The following is a 22275-nucleotide window of genomic DNA, read 5'->3' on the forward strand; positions in this document are numbered from 1 at the left end:
CTGCAGGCAAACCAGTAGATACCGATGCACTATATATAGCTGCCCACCTGTTTCTTTCAGGTGTTGTAACAGAAAAACGTAGGATGATTAATTTTGAAAGTTGAAATGTATAGCAGATTTTGATTACAGCTGAGTGTCTATAATTTAGCTACTTAGTAAAATTAACAATGTTTTTAAAGAGATGTGAGCACAATGAGAGTGAAGTGCAAGTTTGACTATACGCTGTTTTTCCTTTTGATTTGCAAAGGTTATTTTTAACTTTCAATTTTTTCCATGTATTCCTATCAACGCAGCCCAATGAGTTTGCTTCCCCCTGGTGTCAGCTAAAGACAGCAGCACTCCATTTTTGTGCTTTCGTTTCCCTTGCTGGGCTAGATTTCCAAGTACTCTTGAAAATCTGGCCCAAACGTTAGGTGGAGAGAGCTTAGCTCCTATTGAGACACAAAACACCCGTGTGACTTAAGAGCAAAACTCCCACTGAAAGTCACTGGTAAAAGAGAAACACCAATAGTTGCTGGGGTACAAGGGCTTTTACTATGAAATTATTTTGCTGCAGTTTCATACGTGAAATTTTGAGGAAATAAGGTGGTTCCAAAAGGCTCTCCAGGACAGGACAATCTGCAGATTTCCCTGGGGCCAAAGCACATCTCATGACCTGCTCCAGAAGGTGCTGCTTAAGGCACAAGTCTCTTGGCACCTCTGTACTCTTCTTGCACAATTTACAGATGGAGCATCTTCCTTCATATGCCCCTCCAGCAGGCCCAATAAACACTAAGTGTGTGGTGCGGGGGGAGTCACTATTGAGGACAGCTACCCCACATGATGGATAGTGTTTAAAACCCGGAGAGGACATCCCACCAGGCTAAACTGTACGTAATTACTACCTAACAAAAACCTAAGGATACTACAATAATGAACTATAAACTACGATATAACAAAATCACAAACACAGACAGAAAAAGCATGAGGTCCAGTAGCACACGGAGTGCTCAGACTCAAGGAGCAGGTGTGAAGAAGGAACTGAGGGGGGCTGGGGCAGTGCTGCCCTTAAATACCTGGGGGGGAGGGGCTGCTGTACTAGGAGTGCTGCCCCTGCAGCTACTACTAAGCAAAGTTCTCTGACCTTGATGTGCTGGGCACCCCCACAGACCCGTGTATTCTACTCGGGTTTACACTTGAACTGTACTTCTAAGAGGCTTGGGTTATGTAATGCAGAGGTGGTTGGAACTGAATGAAGCAGATCTCTGTCAACCACCTTCTCCGAGTGATTACTGAACACCAGAGGGGCAGGAACGCTTCCATATTTCTTCAGAGAAAACAAGTGACCCAGCCAAAAATTGGGAAGACTTTGATCACAGGTGGTTTATGGTAAGATAGTGCTCCAAAAGCTCTGGAGTTGCAAACAAAATAATTAACATGAACAGGTTTAACAAATGTCTGATTTTAATTCACATTTTCAGACCTACCATCAGATTCTAATTGCTACTTTAGAATGTTAGCTCAACACCAGGTAGCTCTCAGCAAAATCCTTCATGCACATATTGACAATGCTTTAAAATACTGAAAGCTTCCCATAGTTCTAAAATCCAGTGATGCAAGGCAGACCTAAAGAAAAACTGTTACCCTGCTGCAAGTATTCATTGTGAAAGAAGTTTGGAGAAGGCTAACTACCTGGACTAAGTCTTTTAGGCACTAGGAAATATCGTACCACAGGAAGAAACAGAATGCATCTACTTAAAAAAAAAAATTACAGCATAAGAAAAACGTAGAAAAGTTCAGATGAGCCCATTTTAAACACTTTCTGCACTTTTCTCCAGTACCTGTTCATATAATAAATATTCAAAACCAATCTTTACCCTATGTTAAATAAGTTATTTCCCAATAGTTTTGTCAAAGGGTGTCATCTACTGAAGTTCCAAGCGAACCTTTTAAACCAACCAATATTAAGGCTTAAACTGTAAAGAAGCCTACACAATGATCACATGAAGGAACAGGCTTTATTAGTGGAACTTTGTCCTTCACAGAATCCTTTTCTTGTTGGTATGTGAAGCTGCTTTTTGATTTTCAGCTGGCTGAACCTGGTAAGAAAAGCACTTATTAATACATTTCATAGCACTTTAAACTCACATAGGACTTTCCAAGATCTAGAATAGCCCCCAAATTGACATATCTTACGCTCTAGGACTCTGATCTTGCAAAAGGACCATCTGCAAGCATGGCCTATTACTTCTGCATGGAGACCTGCTGAGCGTAATACAATTCCTTGTAGGAATAAGGATCCTTTTGCATGATCAGGTTCTCACCCAGGCAAGGTAGGGACAACAACACAGCATCTAGATAATGGAGGAACGATTCATAAAAGACGAGAGTTGTAAAAGGATGGAGGGGAGTTGGTGGCGAAAGTTGGAAATGGTTTACAAGCAGGGGTGTCATTAAAGGGGTGTATGACTAAAAGAGTAGGACAGAGAGGGATGTTAATATGCTATGGTCTCCAGGGTGTGAAGTCTAAATGTGCTTGAGGAAAATCAAATATGAAAGGGTTGTTTGCAGGGTTTGTTGTAGCCAGGTCAGTCCCCGGATATTAGAGACACCAGGCGGCTGAGGTAATAATTTTTTATTGGACCAACTGCTGTTCGTGAGAGAGACAAGCTCTCAAGCTACACAGAGCTCTACTTCAGCTCTGGAGATGCAAAAGGAGACCGTTTAGAACTCAAACTAATTTAAAAGGTTGCATTAGCAAATGTCTGTTTGCAGAAGCTTTCCCCACTGGGTCCAGATTTTAAAAAACAAAGCCAACTATTAAGACATGTCGAAGGCAGCACAGAATAAGATTTTCTTCATGAGCTTGGGCAGAAGATACGATAGGGCATTGGAAGTGAGGTTACTGGACTGTGGCCTTATGCTGACCGTGAACAACTGGATGAGGTGGGAAAGGATAGGACTACTAAGCTACGAAAGGCATAAGCAAGACGACAGGGTTGAGCCAGTTATCTGGTAAACACTAATTATAAGTAGGATTGGCAGAATTTGACTGTTTTTTTATTATTTTGACAGATCTGCTTCATGGAAACAGATTTTACTTACTTCTAGGTTTCCTCTAGCCTTCTTTAAAACATCATGGGTTAAAGCCACTGCAAAGAGAGAGTATAGATTAGACACAATACTACTTAGCACTTACACTTCTTTCTTTGCATTTATTAGATGTGCTGTTAAAAAATAGTAAAAACACACACCAATATCTACAAATTGGGCAAATGACCCACCACCCATCCCATCCACCCTTTTTCCCCTAGCCATTTCAACCTAGTTATCAAAACCTAGGAGAACTGACACCCCTTGATGATATAAATTGTTGTAGAAACACTGAGTAAGCTTACAACAACCCTGGGATGTGGGTATAATTTCATGAACAGCTAAGTGACTTGCCCAAGACCAGAGGGGCAGTCAGAGGCAATGCCAGAACTAGAATTCATGATTGCCTATTTCCCAGGCCTGTGCTCAGTCCACCTGACTATTCTGCCTGTCAGATATACAGAACAAAAGGGTGAGAGCTTTTAAAATACTCCTCCCATAACTAGGACTAACCAAGTAATAACATGTATATTGCAACACTGTATTTAAGAGAATTATTTTGAGCCATGGATGTGCATAGCCCTCTACAATACTGATCAAATGGATTCCCTGCTCCAAGAAGCTTATGTTGTTAGGGCTCAATGCAGCCTCCATGGAAGTCAAAGTCTATGGAAAGGGGAGATGAAGCATGACCCAATTAAAATCAGTTCTCTGAGACTGAGAGGGAAGATATTGGGGGGGTAGGGGAGGAAGGACAGATGGCGAAATATGTACGCCAGCTCCTCCAGCATGAAGGAACTGGCAGTTCAAGGACATGACAGCCTATATACCCCCTGGAGAAATCATGCAAGAGTGACTTGTTCTGAAGGGTTCCAAGTTTTTATCTATTAATCTGGTTGGTTAGCCCCTGAGAGAGAAAAAGACCTAAGAATAGAGTGGGGGTTGTTTATATAAAGAACTGATCTTTGAAATGCCAGGTTAAAAATGTGATTCTCTAAGCTCTCGGCTCAACTGCTCAAAAATACTGTTGAAGTAGAAATTTAATATTCCAGTCTTAAAAAACAAACAAACAATTTAGGCATAATAAAGATTTTTCATTATAATAATAAGAACCCACCAACTCCACGGATATAGCTGACGTGAGATAATTATAGCTCTGGCAGATTACAGCAATTTGGCTCTGCATTGTTACATGTTCAGATGAGGTTTATAAGCAGAGGTCTCTCGTCCTAAGAATGTGTAAGAGAGACTCATAGCCAAGAGAATGTGCCTATCTGTGCCTCTAAACATATTTAGGAACACTCAAGCTAATACTGCTAGGGGACTTGAAGGCAGACTGTAGACTTTTAGGGGTGCTACCCAGCTAGCAGTAATTTGGATTGTGGAGAATAAGATGGAAGGGAAGGTCACCCACTTTGATCTTGTGATTTCTTGCTACTTGAAATAGGAACTTTAAGCATGAAGATACAATTTAACAGCTTCCTCTGATTCACCTAGCTTCCTTTATGCATGGTCAGGAGTTTGTGGAGAGATGCACTTTAGAAACATTTCTGAAATTGCTCTAAAAGGCAACAGTAACCTGACATCCATAATTCCCATAATCAACGAAACTTACAGAAAATTGTATCAAGGTCCCTTTGTGTAACACAGTGCTCTCCGCTCATAAAGAACTGTTAGTAAATTCATTTTACCTGACAAAACTAGATTTTTCCAAATCAAAAATATTAAGTTCCATACATGAACAGAATTTAGAGTATATGAAACTAATAGTAAGCTGCTATTAGCCAGGCAGCATTTTGCATCAGGAGATTTTAGAACATGATGGCTTCATTTTATCAAGATCTAATTCAGAACAGGTTGTGAACTGTTTGGATGTGTTTGGGGGAGGCGGGGGCTGTGTGTGGTTGGGTTAGCCCCAAATCTACACTATTTTACACCCTGTGTAACCGCACTGAACTACCCTAGAGGTCTACACCGGGTGTAAGTCATTAGAAGACAGGGACTGCCATCCCAGATAAGAGAGACTCCATCCCAAGGATATTTTTTAAACAGACAAAATAATATAACTCTAGAATTCTTTTTGAAATCATAAACTGAGCTATTTAACTTCCAAAAAATTGAACAAAACAGAAATTTGGATTGAATAAAACCAATGTTAATGTCATTTGTTACAATGACACTTCTGAAAAGACTGGTCTAAACACAGCCTATAAATACTGAGCTGCAGAAAAAAGATGCAGGTAACTTTTTTTTTTTTTTTTTTTTTTTTTTAAAACGTTTGCAGTTTTGGAGCAGAACAACACTGAAATGAAATGTGGTTGCCAATGTTTTGAGTAACTCATGGCACTGATGTAAGGCCGTTTCAAACACATTTAGCGGATATTAGAGAACATTTTAAATTCTAGATTAATTACTCAAAAGAGCATATATGTCATGCTGGAAGAGACCTTTGAGCCATCAAGGCGATGATGCACCAAAATGTGCCATAATATAGCATGGAGAGAGGGGAGAAGTGGCTCCTTCCAGATCCCTGCTGGTGAACAGATGAGGTCCTGAAGCAGAAGGGTTGTATCCCATTGAATGTTCACCTTGCATTGTGCAGCTAGCAGATGCAATCTGACTGCCAATGAAAGTGTGTCTTGGGACTAGACAGGCTCCTCACCAATCAGCTCATTGGTGGGTAACATCTACATTTCTTTGCTTTAACGTTCACATTTTAAAAAATCCCATAAAATTATTGTAAAGCCATACGTGTGTGCACATGGGACTACAATTTCCTTAAGCCAAAAGTCTCCTTCCCCGCTTCCTTCCCTATTGCCTATTTGCTAACCAATGAGAGTTGTCAAACGAGAATCATTTAGTGGCTTGGAGATAGTGGGGCTTAAAGAATAAGTAGCAGGATGTAGGAGCCCCCCTACTGTCCAAGGGATGAGCAGAGTGGGACTGCCATCTTCTCTTGAAGGCTTGTTACTGCCAATTCACTGAGAGAAGTGGGGAGGGAGCAGGTGGGAAGTGGCAGGCATAAAACAAACAAAACACTGAAGACTGTAAGCCAGTAACCACAGGTCAGAGTTAAGGGTGGTGTAGTAGAGGTTAGTTTGGGTGGTGAATGGCACACATGAGTTAAACAGGGCTGGTTAAAGATTGTGCTTGATATAAATTGTTTAGTTGTTTTGTAGTGCATCTGCCATACCTATACATGTCCTGGTTTTGAATGTTTGAGTTGGCGGCTGTACTTGTGTAATAGTTAAGGTTCCTGAATGTTGTGATTTTGTGTTGGAACTGGACTGTTTGGTGTTTGATACAACTACAGAATATGCAGTTCTGACAAATTTTTGGAAGCTACATTAAAAGCAGGTGATTTAATTCATGTTTCTTATAAGTCTCTGGACATGGCTGTTAAGAACGAAATTTCATGTTACAGCCTGTCCTAGTTTTCCCCATCAGGACTGCCATGCTTAGTAGTAAGCTCCCCATCCTCATGCTACTGAGTCCTCTTCAATTCTTCTGCAATCCTCTAATACAGTCTAGAGAGTATTCTAGACTCTTCCCAGGATGTTTCACATGGTCAGTTCTGCTGCTATGGCACCTCTCTTTGACTAGCAACTCTATTCCCAGTTACTGTGATAGAGGTGCAACACAGAAACACACCAGAAAACTCTCAATAATTCTAGGTTTACTAGGACTCTGGTATCATCACTATTTTGGGAGGGAAAGGGCCACAGAGATATAATGAACTAGAGAAAACATTGCTTCCCCTTAATAGACAGTCCTTGCAAGATAGGAAATTGGTACATTAAATGAAATAACTCAACAGATCTGTTTTGACAATGAGGATCATACAACAATGGCTTATGGGTGAAATTTCACCCCATTACAACAGGCCTGCACAAGTCCCTACATGACACTTAAGTTAGGGGAGTGACATGGGACATAGAGCTATGTGCCAGCCTGCCTTATGCACTGGGATGAATTTCTTCCTCATGGAACAAAGCCTCAAGCTTTATATAGTATATACTTTGGAGTCCAGGAAGCATTTAACACTGGCTATTAAATATATTCAGGAGCACTTCAACAGAAGTGGTTTCATACTAGAAACAGTTTCTTCATTCATTTCATTTCAGTTAGTTAACCATCTACAGAAATAAAATAGAAGAAACTGAGGAACTAATAATAGATCATTCACTAACACTGATCAATGATGACTTTCTCCATGTTTTCCTTCAGCTGGTTTGTAGAGTGCAAGCGTTTGACAGTAATATGTAGCTTCTTCTCCTGCTCAGACAATTTCTTATGGAGTCTAAGTATTTCTGTTTTCATTCCTTCATCCTAAATTGAAAGAAGCAAATAATGACTTCAGAATTCTTATATAAACTACAGCATATAGTTAACTGCTAAACAATTTAGTGAAAGAGCCTTGAAACTTCTTCATAGTATGGACCTCTTAATGGAGTGTCTCATGGCCACCACCCCTCCCAATCTCAACTGTACCATCTGTAATCACAAGACATCCAAGAGGCAAATAGAGCAACTCCTTACACAGAAAACTAATTTGAGGAAAGTATTTGTGCATTTTTAGTTGTCTTTAATGCAATTAATGTTTTAACCTTTTGGGAAAAGGCTAACACCAATGTCTACTTCTGCTCTTTAATCTTCCATTCCCATCAGTTCTTTTGCTCTCTACTGGAAACTATACAGCAAGCCAGTACCATGTGACCAGCAAGTGCTCAAAAGTCTATAAGTAGTCCGTGGACCACTGTTTGGGAACCTGGTCTACTGTGTATTTCTACTTTCCATATATATATATATATATATATATATATTATAAAATGGCTTTTAATCAGAGGATCTGAATGCATCATAACAGTGACAGGAGCAGTGTGATTGCAAGATTAGTTTACAATCTGTCCTGTTTATTTAAAGGCTTTACTTCCATCATCTTGGTGTGATTACTATCCTTTGGGACAGGGCTACTAAACGGAACGCCAAGGTCACTTGACAATGTCACTGATCTGGATCCTTGCACAAACTCCAGCTCTAAGTACAAGCTCTCTTGAACTTATGGGGCCAGATTTTGAGCAGGCCTTGATCCTTATCATCATGGTTTGGATGTGCATGCAAATGAAGTTTTTTCTGTATTTGGTGTATTTTGAGAGACAGTGGTGTATGTAGATAGTGTGTGAATGTCTACACATGTGCAGAAATATACATGTATGTTCAGATAAGTATGCGCATGTGTTGCAGTACAGGCTCATACACACACACCCCAAACACATTTAAATACACACATACACAGTACTAGCTGAATTACACACCCCTTCAAGGCTTTCTGATAGCGTCACCAACTACAGGATCACAACGCAAGTGATATACTGGAGAGCACAGGTTACTTTAGTTTATAATTTTTTTTAAAGATAGTGCAACATTTTAACAAAAGAATGTTATTAAAATAACCTTTGCCTTCCAACACATTTATTTTTAGCAATGTTCTGTCTCTCTCTCACGCATACACTCACACACAAAACATCTCACGAGAAAAAAAATTAGATTTTAAAGCCACAGTTTGATTTTTAGCCTGGAACAGTTCAGTGTTGAGTGGTGATATTGTGACACCTATCTATGCATTCCGTTTACGTTAGTTCATTTCCATATTGTAATCCTTTTCGGTTAAAAAGGTTATAAAAGTTGTTTGGGGGTTTTGTTGCACTTTAAAAAAATTTCTGTTTCACAGATCAGATGTGATAGTGACGAAGGTGAAACATAGCATTCTGATTACATCAAAGCCATGAGATAGAGGGCTTACCATTCACTGGAAAGGAGATTCTTACTGTGTTACTGTAACATATAATGACAGGTTTCAGAGTAGCAGCCGTGTTAGTCTGTATCCACAAAAAGAACAGGAGGACTTGTGGCACCTTAGAGACTAACAAATTTATTAGAGCATGAGCTTTTGTGGGCTACAGCCCCTAATAGTCTCTAAGGTGCCACAACTACTCCTGTTCTTTTTGTAACATATAAATCAGACTGAGTATGGGCCGATAATGGGGTGGCCAAATTTTTTCCAGCTGAAAGTCCATTTGCCTAGAACCCAAGGATAACATGTAATTTGCATAAAATAGAGCAGATGATAGCCTCATGATCTGAGCCACCTCTGCTTAGATCAAAATGAAGTATTGCACGCTGTGGACTGTAGTCACCCCAAGGTGGAGATCCATAGTAAAGATGAGAGCTATCACACATTTGGTCTTAAAGTCTTCATAAGCTGCAGCTGCATAGTAAAGGAGAATGTGGCCACAGGCTGCAGGTTGGCCAGACCCGGTTTATAACCTTCAGAAGAACTTCATGATTCATATATGACCATCTTATGTAACTTTCAGAACAACCTCTGAATGGTTCATTGCTTTTGCCTTTACACTGAAACAACATCGTACCTGACTGCAGTGAGCAGTACTGTGTACAACTTTCATAGGAAGTGAAACTCTCCAGAGAAGTTTTAATAAACGTGCAGCCTCTTCTAAAATCTGCTGTACTGTGTGAATGTTTGCAGAAAAGTTATTCAGTGATTCCTGGTCGGGAACCTGTATAGTAGGATTAGAAACATGATATATTTATCTTTAAAGGATTATGAAAATGTAGCTTTTAATTAAAGGTATAAATCCAGTAGCTATGAATTTCATGTTTAAGATGAGGAACAAAGCTATTGTGTGCCAGGATAAACTAATTTAATAGTTGAGAGAGAGAGTGCTGAATTATACATTTTTCAAGAATGGGGAGGGGGGGATTTATCCTAATCAATAATAGTGATTAATAATGGGTTACATTTAGTGTATTTGCTATAATGTGGAAAATACTTGGCATCTCTTTTCCTTCCCTATTTGCATTTCATGGCATGCTATTTGAAAGTCAAATGACTCCAGACATCAGTTTAAGCAATAGAGATGTTTCTTCCTTTGCAGACCCTTTAAACTGTTCCATTTAATGCTAAAATAACTAACAGGGCACATTTAAAATGTTTTCCTCTGCTGACAGATGAGAAAACCAAATTGACGAAAACACATAAACGTGAAATAAAGGGAAGAGAGGAGTGAAAGACTGCACGGGGAGCAAATGAATTACCAAAGTGATGGCAATGGGGGGGAAAGTGGGAGAAAACCATTTGTTCTGCCTTCCCACATCCAACATGCCATGTGAATGCTTATTTAGCATTGTTATCTAACAACAAGCCTCCTGTCATGTAAAATATCCCATTTGCTAAGTAGTTTGAAACTTCAGAGATGTAAAGCTTGGTGATAGACTGCAAATTGTGAAACTTATTGCTTTTATCTTTACACCAACAAAACAAGTTACAATCATGCTGGGAGATTACTTCTTCAGTCATTATTAGTATCTTAACTAGGTCATCTGAAAATGTGAGATACTTCAGAGAGTCTTAAGTGTCATGCAGACATGACATCACTATAGTATATAAGCACACATACAATGCCTGAAAAAATGTTCAGAATTGTTATGGGCTCTACATTCAATGTCTTTGCTAATATGAAACTGGTAAAGAGAAGCACTGCAATTTAACATGATATAATTATCCCCCCGTTTTTTAAAGACCAGCAGGGATTTTTCAACAACCTTAACATAGGTGGTCTATTAACTGAATTTAGTAATGGATGTGCACAGGGTATAAGATTCTACATAGTCAATCAAGCACCCTTTCTTCTTTTGAATAAAAGGGGAAGTGGTGAAAAACTCAATACAGCATATTCCTCCTACATCAAACCAAGCATTTTGCTTATTTAAGGAAAAAGCAGAATAGATTATTACATCTAGGAGTATAGCCCAGCCATGATAACTCTATATCAGTATGCTACAACTGGAAGCCTGATGAGTATCCAGTACAGTGTGTCTTGAAAGCTGAAACTTGACTAGTTGGGAAATTCCCAAGTTGTTAGACTAGCTGCTGATTTCCCACCTAGACTCAACTGACACAAAAAAATAAATAAATAAAAGGGGGGGGGCGGGGAGACACGGCAATGAAAGATACTGTTTATTCAAAAATCAATTTAACTTAGTATGACAGCCATCATTAATACGTATCAATTATTTTGTGGAGGAGTCATTACAGGGCAGAGTTAAGGCACCCAATCAACTTTAATTTTGCATTTCTGTACTTCGACAAGTTTGGATTTCTTTTAAATTAACCTTAAATCTGAATTACACTCTGTTTCGGAATAATTACAAAATCCCAATGGGGAACCTAAACTCCCAAGGAGTCATGGTTGAGCCTGGTGCTTGAATTTTCACATTTGCCTTTTTTTTTTTTTTAATTTTCAAAACTAAACACTTCAGTTATTTCAAAACAAAACGTTCAGATTTTCCTCTCCCCAGGGATTTTGAAAATTCTACTTTTTGTTCTGAAATTTCCTGCGGAATGGAAAGTCTGACTTTCAACCAGTTCTACTTTCCACCTTAACTCCATTTTAACATAGTTTGTCTTCATGTTTTCATTATCTGATTTCTGATTATATTTCCAATGTAATAAATCCTAACTTCTATTTTGAAGCAGTAGTTTCACCTGTGAGACACACAGGTTAAAACACATTTAAAGCCACAGATAAAAATGAGATTGTTCACTCAGGACTAGGAGGAGGTCACTTGTCCACATCATCGTGCAGCTGATGGTCTGTGTTCAAAAGGGACCTAGAAGTAGAAGAACCGGAGTAGGACATGTCAAGGCTGAGGTGCTTTGGCGGAGTTTTTCAGGGAAGCTCATTTATCTGATCTACATGTTTTACACTAGGCAAATTCATTTCCCCCTGGTCATTCTCAATGTGTACCTTTACACCAGGTTCCAGGTGTTTCATCCCAGTGCTCTCTCTAAGAGGAGCCTCCATTTCAGAAACCAGCTTTTGCCCTTCTGAGATCTGCTTCCGTAGAGCATTATAATCCTCAATCAAGCCAAGGATATGGCGTCCATTTTTGTCTGCCCACATCCGATGACCGGGAACAAGACGAGGGGTGCATGATGTGCCAGTGGATGAGCTGCTACTGCACCGCGAAGAGTTGTCTAAATCTTCTTTAGACGCTAGTTGCATCTCTAAAGTGGGGAGAGGGGAGGGAATAAGTTTAACTTAATTTTTAAAGCCTGATCCTTTCAAAATGTGAAAGTAATTTATACCGTACTAAATCTCAAGAGGCAAACCTGGGATACAGAACATTTGCTTATTTATGATGTTCTTGTCCTTGGGTGTACCTGCTTTTGCTGGTGATGTGCCATGTCCACAATTTTGTAATTCACATACATTACTGCCTGGAGCAGAGAATTTGTGACCAACATCTATACATCCAGAACAGAAAGAGAGTGCATCAGTAAGCAGGTAACCTATTTTCAGTAGAAAGTTCTCATTGGTCCTACTCCCTAAATCTGAGTATTTCAGCAGCAGGAGTCCCCGTAAAGCGAAGCTCTCCAATACTCAGGGCATGCGTATATTTATTTCTCTAGCACATAATCTCTGGGTACCTCTCAAAATCTAATCACTGGAAATGCATCAGTAAAATATTCTCATCCAATCAACAATTACAAACCTCTCACTGACACTCCACAAAAAGTAAAGCACCCTGCCCAGTCATCATAAGATCTTATTGACATCATCCCCCGCAAACGCCTATGAGAAAAGACAGCCACTGGAGCATGGCCAGAAGGCTAAGAAATCCAGGCCTTGTCACAGAGCCTTCAAAGCCTGCCCTGTCTGCACTCAAATAACCCACACCTGGATCCTTCCCTCCCAACCCTCCAGTCTCAGCTGCAGCAGTATGGCAGAAAGTAATGGTGTCTCAGATAAGCAGGTCTCTAATCATTCAAGCTGATGTGGGGAGGGATAGCTCAGCAGCTTGAGCATTGCCCTGCTAAACCCAGGGTTGTGAGCTCAATCCTTGAGGGGGCCATTTAGGGATTGGGGCAAAAATTGGGGACTGGCCCTGCTTTGAGCAGGGGGTTGGACTAGATGACTTCCTGATATTCTATGATAAGACCAGCATCTAGGACCAGTACACTTATCGGTGTTATGGGCTCCCTGCACGACCTACAGTATTGCTCAGCAAGCGAGCAGCAGCATTTTGCACCCACTTAAGCTTCTGAGTGGCCCATGTAGAAAATGTTACAGTAATCTAGGTGCTGATGGCACGGAAAACCCTGCACAGAATTAACATACTGGTTCTTCTGCATTCAGGGTCTTCCTCACCTGGCGGGGAATAAAACCTGCCATTGTCTTTTCTCATAGGTGGTAGGGGAGGATGGGGGGATGATGTCCATAAGATCTTATTATGACTGGGCAGGGTGGAGAGTCAATGAGAGGTTTTTGATGGTTGATTGAGTACAAGGAAGATTGGGCTAGATAGACCCACATGGGTGCATGTGTGTGAAACTCTCCCAATCCCCCTGTGGCTGGTGTAACCTGCTCTCTGTAGTGCAGCAGGGTGTTTAGGCAGGCTAGTGTGAGGGAAGAGAGGTGGGTTCATTCCTCACCCCTTTATTGGGTGACTTGTGTCTGCAGGGCACTAAGAGGAAACAGTCTGTGCTCTCCTGAGTGCAGGGTCCATGAGGGACAGAGGAGACAGGATCCTTGTGCCTTCTGTACTCTCCGTGTAAAATACTTCACTATATTTTCCCCTGAATTCTGATTTGTTACAATGCTATCACTGAACACCAGTGCAAATAAAGATAAAATACTTCTCAAGGTATAAAGGGGACAGCTGATTTACACAAAGACCAGCCAGTGCACTTCCTGATCATTCTTGAGTAATGCACAGTCACCTCTAGCAAATGCTGGAGAGCTCTGCATTAAATAAAGAACCCCCAGGTAAGCAAAATTTATGGAAACTTAACCTCGTCATCCATCCATTCCAGAGACCATCCGCAAACCTTTTTCTGAATGAAAAGGAACTGACAGTTAGAGGCGAACAGACAGTGTTCGTTTCACCTCTGCGTCCACTAATAACTTTAAAAGGAAAGAGATTTGAAAAGCTGATGGACAGCGCTCAAATAACATAGCTGATGTCACATAAGGCCTTAGGAGAGGCATCTTTGAAGAACAAGGCGCAGGTTTCTATACAGTGTTATAACAGCAAGTACTGCACAGTACCGTTCATTCCCGTATAATGCTGTGAATCTCGTTTGAAACGGTAGTTGATATTCACAGCTGACACTGAGGCTGCTTCTTCTCTCTTTTCTTTTGAAAGCTGCTCCTCCAATTTTTCATGCAACGTCTTGTTTGTCTCTATGCTTCTTTCAAGCTGCACTCGCAAACTCTGTATTTCAGTCAATAGTTCATGTAAATCAAGTGGATTATTTTGATCTTTTCGGAATTCTTCATGTCCAGGATCCAAGATGTCTTTAAAAGAAACACTTAATATCGTTAACAATTAAAATAATGTTAGACATTATCAAAATGCTTAGCAAGTAAATTATAGCCAGCTTTATTCTCAATCTTAAGAATTAACTACAAACAGTGTTAAGATAATGGTTTGACCAAAAAAAGGAAATCTTAATTGCTTCTACCCTCAAACAATTTAATAAGAGCTGAAAATTATTTTTCACTTTGTCCATAAAAGCTAATACGTCGCACGCCAAAAGCAAGATGATGACTAATAAAAGACTAGAATGGAAAGGATTTATAAAACCTGAAGTGCATTAATGCACAGTCAGGGGGAAGAAAAAAAAGGAATGGGTAATCTTGGCATGAGGAGAAGGGATGGAGTACCACTGACAAAGGGAATTGTGATCACCTGGCAACCAGAGGAACCAATCTGAAACTGACAAACTCTCAGGGCACTGTTCTTCCCTTTCATAGCAGGGGCAAAGCACAAAAAGGGCTTCCTGAGGTCCTGCACCCTAAGATCCAAAAAGGTTCTCCACTCATCAGGAAGAGGTTTGCAACTGCATGAGGAGGAAGTTTGCTGTGATCCTCTAATTATGTGGATGTTGCAAGTTCTGCAGAGAAATTTAGTTCTATCCTTGAGATTTCTCCCTTTGTCCCTTTGCAACTGGGTTCTTCTGCTGCAGCTGGGCACTAAACCAAACTATAAAGGGGATTCAAGTTAACATAGCAAGGAACAGCATTAATTTCTGCAAAGATTTCCGTTGGATTTTGCAGAAACCGTGCCACGAAAATGAGGGCTGTTCCGTACCTCCACCAATGTGATGTTCATTCAGAAGGGTTTCTGCCCCCTTGCTCCTGGAAGGTGGAAGAAGCAGTCAGGTAGGTTTCATTCCCTTCCCCTACAGCTTTAATAACCACAAGTGGGCAGGGGTTCAATTTTACATACCATTCAAACAATAGTATCTCCAGCAGCACGCTATCCCTGACACAATGTAGGAGATGTTCTCTTAATACTGACTCTGAGGGAAGAGGGCCACTTGCTAATAAGGCTTTGTCTACACTGCCAATTGAATGACAAAACGACAAAAGTTTCGTCGTTCGCAGGTGCTTAAAAAAGCTCCCCCCAACCCCAAAAGACAAAAGTTTTGCACGGGAAGCAGCAGTGTAAATGGCTCGGTGTCAGCAGGGGCGTTCTCCTGTCGACATTGCAAACCCCGCTCATAGGGGGTGGAAGTATTTTGTCAGAAAAAGTGCCAACAAACAGCGTTTACCCTGCCTGACTTTTAGCCACATGGCCGCGTAGCTAAAAGCTGTGTAGTGTAGACAAAGCCTAAACTATCAGCAGGAGCTGACTGAGGAGATAGCTGAGCCATTAGCGATTATCTTGGAGAAGTCATGGAAGACGGGAGAGATTCCAGAAGACTGGAAAAGGGCAAATATAGTGCTCATCTATAAAGAGGGAAATAAAGACAACCCAGGAAATTACAGACCAGTCATCTTAACTTCTGTACCTGGAAAGATAATGGAACAAATAATTAAGCAATCAGTTTGCAAACATCTAGAAGATAATAAGGTGATAAGTAAAAGTCCGCATGGATATGTCAAAAACAATTGTGTCAAACCAACCTGATAGCTTTCTTTGACAGGGTTACAAGCCTTTGGATAGGGGGAAAGCGGTAGATGTGGTATATCTTGACTTTAATAAAGCTTTTGATACTGTCTCACATGACCCTCTCAAAAACAAACTAGGGAATGTAACCTAGATGGAGCTACTATAAAGTGGGTGCAAAACTGGTTGGAAAACCATTCCCAGAGAGTAGTTATCAGTGGTCCACAGTCATGCTGGAAGGGCAAAACGAATGGGGTCCTGCAGGGATCAGTTCTGGGTCCAGTTCTGCTCAATATCTTCAACAATGATTTAGATAATGGCAAACAAAGTACACTTATAAAGTCCGTGGACGATACCAAGCTGGGAGGGGTTGCAAGTGGTTTGGAGGATAGGATTAAAATGATCTGGACAAACTGGAGAAATGGTCTGAAGTAAATAGGATAAAATTCAATAAGAACAAATGCAAAGTACTCCACTTAGGAAGGAACAATCAGTTGCACACATACAAAATGGGAAACGACTGCCTAGGAAGGAGTACTGCAGAAAGGGATCTGGGGGTCATAGCAGACACAAGCTAAATATGAGTCAACAGTGTAACGCTGTTGCAAAAAAAGCGAACATAATTCTGGGATGTATTAGCAGGAGAGTTGTAAGAAAGACACGAAAAGTAATTCTTCTGCTCTACTCCGCTCTGATTAGGCCTCAGCTGGAGTATTGTGTCCAGTTCTGGGTGCCACATTTCAAGAAGGATGTAGACAAATTGGAGAGAGTCCAGAAAAGAGCAACAAAAATGATTAAATGTCTAGAAAACATGACCTGTGAGGGAAGATTGAAAAAACTGGGTTTGTTTAGTCTGGAAAAGAGAAGACTGAGAGGGGATATGATAACAGTTTTCACGTATGTAAAAGGTTGAAAAATTGTTTTTCTTAACCTCTGAGGATAGGACAAGAAGCAATGGGCTTAAATTGCAGCAAGGGCGGTTTAGGTTGGACATTAGGAAAAACTTCCTAACTGTCAGGGTAGTTCATAAACAAATTGCCTAGGGAGGCTGAGGAATCTCCATCATTGGAGATTTTTAAGAACAGGTTAGACAAACATCTGTCAGGAATGGTCAAGATAATTAGTCTGCCACAAATGCAGGGGACTGGACTAGATGACCTCTCGAGGGCCCTTCCAGGTCTATGATTCTACTTTCTGTAGTAGCAATGGAAATTTAAGTAAAACCAAAGAAATACTGAATCAGCACAACTCCTGTCTTGTGTAATCGGACAAGATCACAGCCAGAGCTGGTATGGCTGCAATAACAAAGCAGAGACATGACAGTGCATTTTATACCTGTTCTCCTTCTCCTTGCTTCGTCCAACTTTTCATACACCTTTAGCTCAACTCGGAGTGACTGCAGTAATTTGTCATTCTCAGACAGCTGATGTTGCTTTACATTCATTTCTGTCTGCCACCTGTTAAGTTCCAATGTACTCATAAGTCAGAGGTGAACTTTGCTTATTAATTTCTTTAAAATCTAAAATTCCCCGCCCCTCTAATTTTCTCCCCGCTCCTTGAATGTAATTATGCAGCTCTCAGTAACGGCCACTGCTAAACACATGCATGACACACAGTGTTCATTTGGAGGAGAAAATAGTCAAATAGAGACAGGATCAATACCTGTTTAATTCATTACGACTGCTGTAAATCTCGTGAGTCAAATGTCTATTTTCATCCTCCTTTTTGCCAATTTGTTTTTGCAACTTTTCATTTTCTTTCTTGAAGCATTCATAATCCTTGTGAAGATGTTCAATGATTGCATTCTTCTTAGAGAGGGATTCTCTTAACTTTTCATTTTCCTTTTGTTTATCTGCAATAAGAAAAAATACAAGTTGGTTGCAATTCCCACAATGTACTCAAACAACACTACTCCACAAATTCAACTCGTTAAGCATTGGCAGAGTAATAATAGAAATAAGATGCTCTTGTGAGTTTTATGATTTTAGTACTCCAGTTTTCTAATGCATTTTTGGTAGATAAATGTGCCTGAATGGAGTGTAGAGTTTAACCCCTAGAACACTCATAGCCCAATTTTATGAGAGGCTGAGCACTACCTTACACTTGTCGACACCCTCCATCTGACAAAATCAGCAGGAAAAGGGCTGCTCAGTTACTTGCAGGATTAGGCTCCAACGGGGAGCGTATTCATCTTGAGTGCTCTTACTGAGTAGTAAACTTGTCTTCTGTTGAAGGGGAGAAGGTATGAGTAAGGCCTCTCCTACCTTTCTCGCTGTCCCACAATGAACCCTCCATCCCCTCCACTGAATGTTGAAATGCTCTTTCCCAACACTATCCGCATGCATGCCATCAGAACCTTGCCAGTTTTCCCCTGCCTATGACATGACCAGCCTCCCCCACGCTGGCTTCTTAACTGAGAACTGTCAGTAGGGGCAGTTGGTCATGTTAGGAAGCTAGTGCTGGTAAGGAGCGAGGAAGTTCCCAGCAGAAGGTCAAGCAGGGAGAAATCGTTCCACCTCCCAGCCATTAGAAATCCTCCCTCCTCAACAGAGCAACCTAGCTGAAAATCTATGAAAATGGAAGTTCCCAAGGGCTTTTAAATGCATGGGTCCCAATCCTCTTACCCCATGATTTAAACACCTTCCATTGACTTCATTGACAGTTACATTCTGCAGCAGGATACCAAGACCTCTGGGAAGTAGCTAGGGTGCAAAGGGTTAATATAACTGGAATCTACTATTCTAGTTTTATATTAAAATACTGGTATAATTCTAGATCCCAGACCTTTGCACAGAGCTATAAGCCAACTATGAATATATGATAGCAAAACAACAGGGTGAAATAAAATACTGGAATTGGAAAAGGGGTCATTTTCAGCATGGTGGGTGGGGATTCAGCCACATGATTCCCATTCATATTCACATGTATTGTGACTAAATCCTTTTGCTTCGCATTGGAAATAGAGTGCCTTGGTTCAGAAAAATCAACAGGAGGTGCCCATATGGCTTCATCTAACACCACAGGAGTAGAGATAAGGCTGAGACTGGACAGATACTAGGAACCAAAAAACTGCAGCAGGAGGTATTTATTCTCAAGTTAAAAAGGGGAAGATGCCCACAAACCCAGGGGGAAATTGACTCAGTACTAAAAATAAAAGGCAACAATGCTTTGCTATGATGGTCATTACTTAGGGCCTGTCTACACTTACAGCACTGCAGGGATGCAGCTGCCCTGGTTCAGATGCGCCGCTGTAGCACTTAGTGAAGATGCTACCTATGCTTCTCCCGTCAACATAGCGCTGTCTACACCGGAGTTCAGTCGGTATAACTGCGTCGCTCAGGGGTCTGGATTTTCCACACGCCTGAGCGACCTAGTTAAATCAACATAAACGTTTGTCGTGTAGACCAGGGCTTAGACATAATTCTTACAAAACTTAAGCCCTGACTTTAGAAACATATTGTCAAACAAAGCAACACTAGCTTATGCAGTATGAAAGTGTCATAAATATAAAGGGAAGGGTAAACCCCTTTAAAATCCCTCCTGGCCAGAGGAAAAATCCTCTCACCTGTAAAGGGTTAAGAAGCTAAAGGTAACCTCGCTGGCACCTGACCAAAATGACCAATGAGGAGACAAGATACTTTCAAAAGCTGGGAGGAGGGAGAGAAACAAAGGATCTGTGTCTGTCTATATGCTGCTTTTGCCAGGGATAGACCAGGAATGGAGTCTTAGAACTTTTAGTAAGTAATCTAGCTAGGTATGCGTTAGATTATGATTTCTTTAAATGACTGAGAAAAGAACTGTGCTGAATAGAATGACTATTTCTGTCTGTGTCTCTTTTTTGTAACTTAAGGTTTTGCCTAGAGGGATTTTCTATGTTTTCAATCTAATTACCCTGTAAGGTATCTACCATCCTGATTTTACAGGGGTGGTTCCTTTACTTCTATTTACATTTATTTCTATTAAAAGTCTTCTTGTAAGAAAACTGAATGCTTTTTCATTGTTCTCAGATCCAAGGGTTTGGGTCTGTGGTCACCTATGCAAATTGGTGAGGATTTTTACCAAACCTTTCCCAGGAAGTGGGGTACAAGGGTTGGGAGGATTTTGGGGAAAGACGTGTCCAAACTACGTTTCCCAGTAAACCCAGTTAGAGTTTGGTGGTGGCAGTGGATATTCCAAGGACAAAGGATAAAATTAATTTGTACCTTGGGGAAGTTTTAACCTAAGCTGGTAAAAGTAAGCTTAGGAGGTTTTCATGCAGGTCCCCACATCTGTACCCTAGAGTTCAGAGTGCGGGAGGAACCTTGACAGAAAGATAAACCTTGAATAAACTGCTAAAGACCAAGTGATTCTAGATCAGAAAACATGAAACTGGGGGAGAGCTCATGTGCTTCTTCTATGCAAACGGTCCATATACCACTCTGCACACACAGAAAGGCATCTGACCCAAGGATTAGCTTTACATGCTTTAAAGAGTTTCTTGTTAAGGGAGCGGAATTAATTTTACTTTGTTGCTTAGAGCACATGTGGAGCTGAGGAGAGTTGAGAGCCAAGCTCAGAAGGTGCAAAGGGAAACTGATTATTCAAAAATAATGGAACTGAGGTAAAGTGCTTGCAGAGGGAAACTGACTAGAACTAACCAGTTTTCCCTCTGCATCAGGCTCTAGAACCTTAAGAGAAATTAGTCTATTTCCCTTTGCAGCCAGCTCTGCCTGAAAGGAGCTCCATTCAGAATGAAACTGAATAATTTTAGCCAATTTCCTTTGGCAAGATCTTTAAACACAGAGCTTGGGAAAGTGGGCAACAACAAAATGGGGTGGAAGGAGAGAAAATAGCAGAAAGGAAAAGAGGAATGTACACACATGCAAAAAAGAGGGAGAGAGGAAATGAAAGAGGACACAAAAACAGATAATGCTATGGGCAGAGAGAGAAGCAGCACAATACTGGTAGAGCGCTGCTATTCCAACTCCTCCATGCCTATGATCCAGCGTTTGAATACAAAGGCTGGTCATGCAATTTCACGAGTGGGGAGAGCTGTGGAGGCAATTTAATGAAAGAAAAGTAAATACTTTGTTGTTTTCTGATTGGAATAAAAATGCATGGTGCTTTCCAAATTGCAAGCTGCTCCTTTAAAGCAGAGTTTCATATTTTACCTCTAGATCCTTTTGCAAGCATTACATTCAGAACTTGATTTTGCTTCCTCAGGAAATGAATTTCAGAAGTCAGGGAATTATGTTGCTCTGAGCCATGGATAAAAATGTTTGAAGAACCTATAAATATATACATAAAAATGATTTATGAGTCATCTCTAGGTCAGTAAAGATTAAACTTTCCAGACAAGAACAATTTAAACAAAGCAGAAAAACATGTTATGAAAGATATTTATCCACTATATATTTTGAAGGTTATCATTGCTGCAGACTGAAAGGCAATTCAGGTAAACTCTAAGTAAACCAAAGCTCTGCATCCTAAGTACCCTCAATCATTGTGCTAACGTTACCAAAATTGCTAAATTATCTCGGGAAGATTTGGTACGCAACCATCTTTGGGCACCAGCCAAAAAATGTAGTGTGTCAAATTGCAAGAAGTCCTGTGAGACCATCACACACTTTTAAATTGAAGAGTATTGTACTGAAATTTAACATGTGATCAATTCCAGTACATCTCCTTTGTTCAAACTGTATTACATTTAGCCATACCACCTCGGCTGAGAGCCATTCAGCTTTCACAAGCTAAGCAGAGTGTAGATTAGAATTGGCATGGGAGTCCCTCAAGGAAAACCTGGGGTGGTGCAGGGAAGTAGTGGAAGCAGAAGTGTCATCAATACCAAGTTAATGCTGAACCATTGACCCAACACAGTGCTAAAGGAATGTGCTGCTGGAGTTGCTGTCCTTTGCCTATGATTAAGAACTGAGATTTTTCCTGGCCACTTGTAGTCACTAAAAATCCAATGGCATTTCAACAAGCAAAGGAATTAACTCTGGTGTCCTGGACAAGCCTGGAGAATCATTCTACCTCCCTAAATGCCACGTGCAGTTTGAACTGGATATAACATTATTCATGTGCCCTACAATGCTGTGCCATGTTCCACTCCCGGGGTGGCTACATTTCACCGAGGAATGAAGCTACAGTCCTGTGTAAAACGCGTACATCTGTTTAGACTTGCAAAGTTCTTCAGGATCCACTGGGATTAATAGTGCTATTTAAAATATATTTTTATTGAATGGT

General features: G+C 40.6%; 1 protein-coding gene across 10 annotated transcripts in view; it reads right to left on the reverse strand.

The window, feature by feature from the left end:
• Nucleotides 1-1425: 1425 nt before the first annotated feature.
• CDK5RAP2 (CDK5 regulatory subunit associated protein 2) overlaps nt 1426-22275 on the reverse strand; it is a 105385-nt gene continuing 84535 nt past the window's right edge. For 7 of the 10 annotated variants that reach the window (XM_073314325.1, XM_073314323.1, XM_073314322.1 and 4 more), the window contains 10 exons: nt 21201-21317; nt 17713-17902; nt 17386-17507; nt 14205-14453; nt 12266-12400; nt 11901-12160; nt 9504-9650; nt 7263-7401; nt 3085-3131; nt 1426-2078 (listed from right to left, as the gene is read on the reverse strand). In XM_073314325.1, the coding sequence (XP_073170426.1) occupies nt 2019-2078; nt 3085-3131; nt 7263-7401; nt 9504-9650; nt 11901-12160; nt 12266-12400; nt 14205-14453; nt 17386-17507; nt 17713-17902; nt 21201-21317 (1466 nt within the window). In that variant the 3' untranslated portion in view covers nt 1426-2018. Of the gene's footprint in view, nt 2079-3084; nt 3132-7262; nt 7402-9503; nt 9651-11900; nt 12161-12265; nt 12401-14204; nt 14454-17385; nt 17508-17712; nt 17903-21200; nt 21318-22275 lie in introns of those variants that run through there. The other 3 variants (XM_073314321.1, XM_073314324.1, XM_073314327.1) reach the window with 3 other exon arrangements.

The sequence above is a fragment of the Lepidochelys kempii genome, chromosome 16 (genome assembly GCF_965140265.1).
Source record: "Lepidochelys kempii isolate rLepKem1 chromosome 16, rLepKem1.hap2, whole genome shotgun sequence".
Classification (NCBI taxonomy): Eukaryota; Metazoa; Chordata; order Testudines; family Cheloniidae; genus Lepidochelys; species Lepidochelys kempii.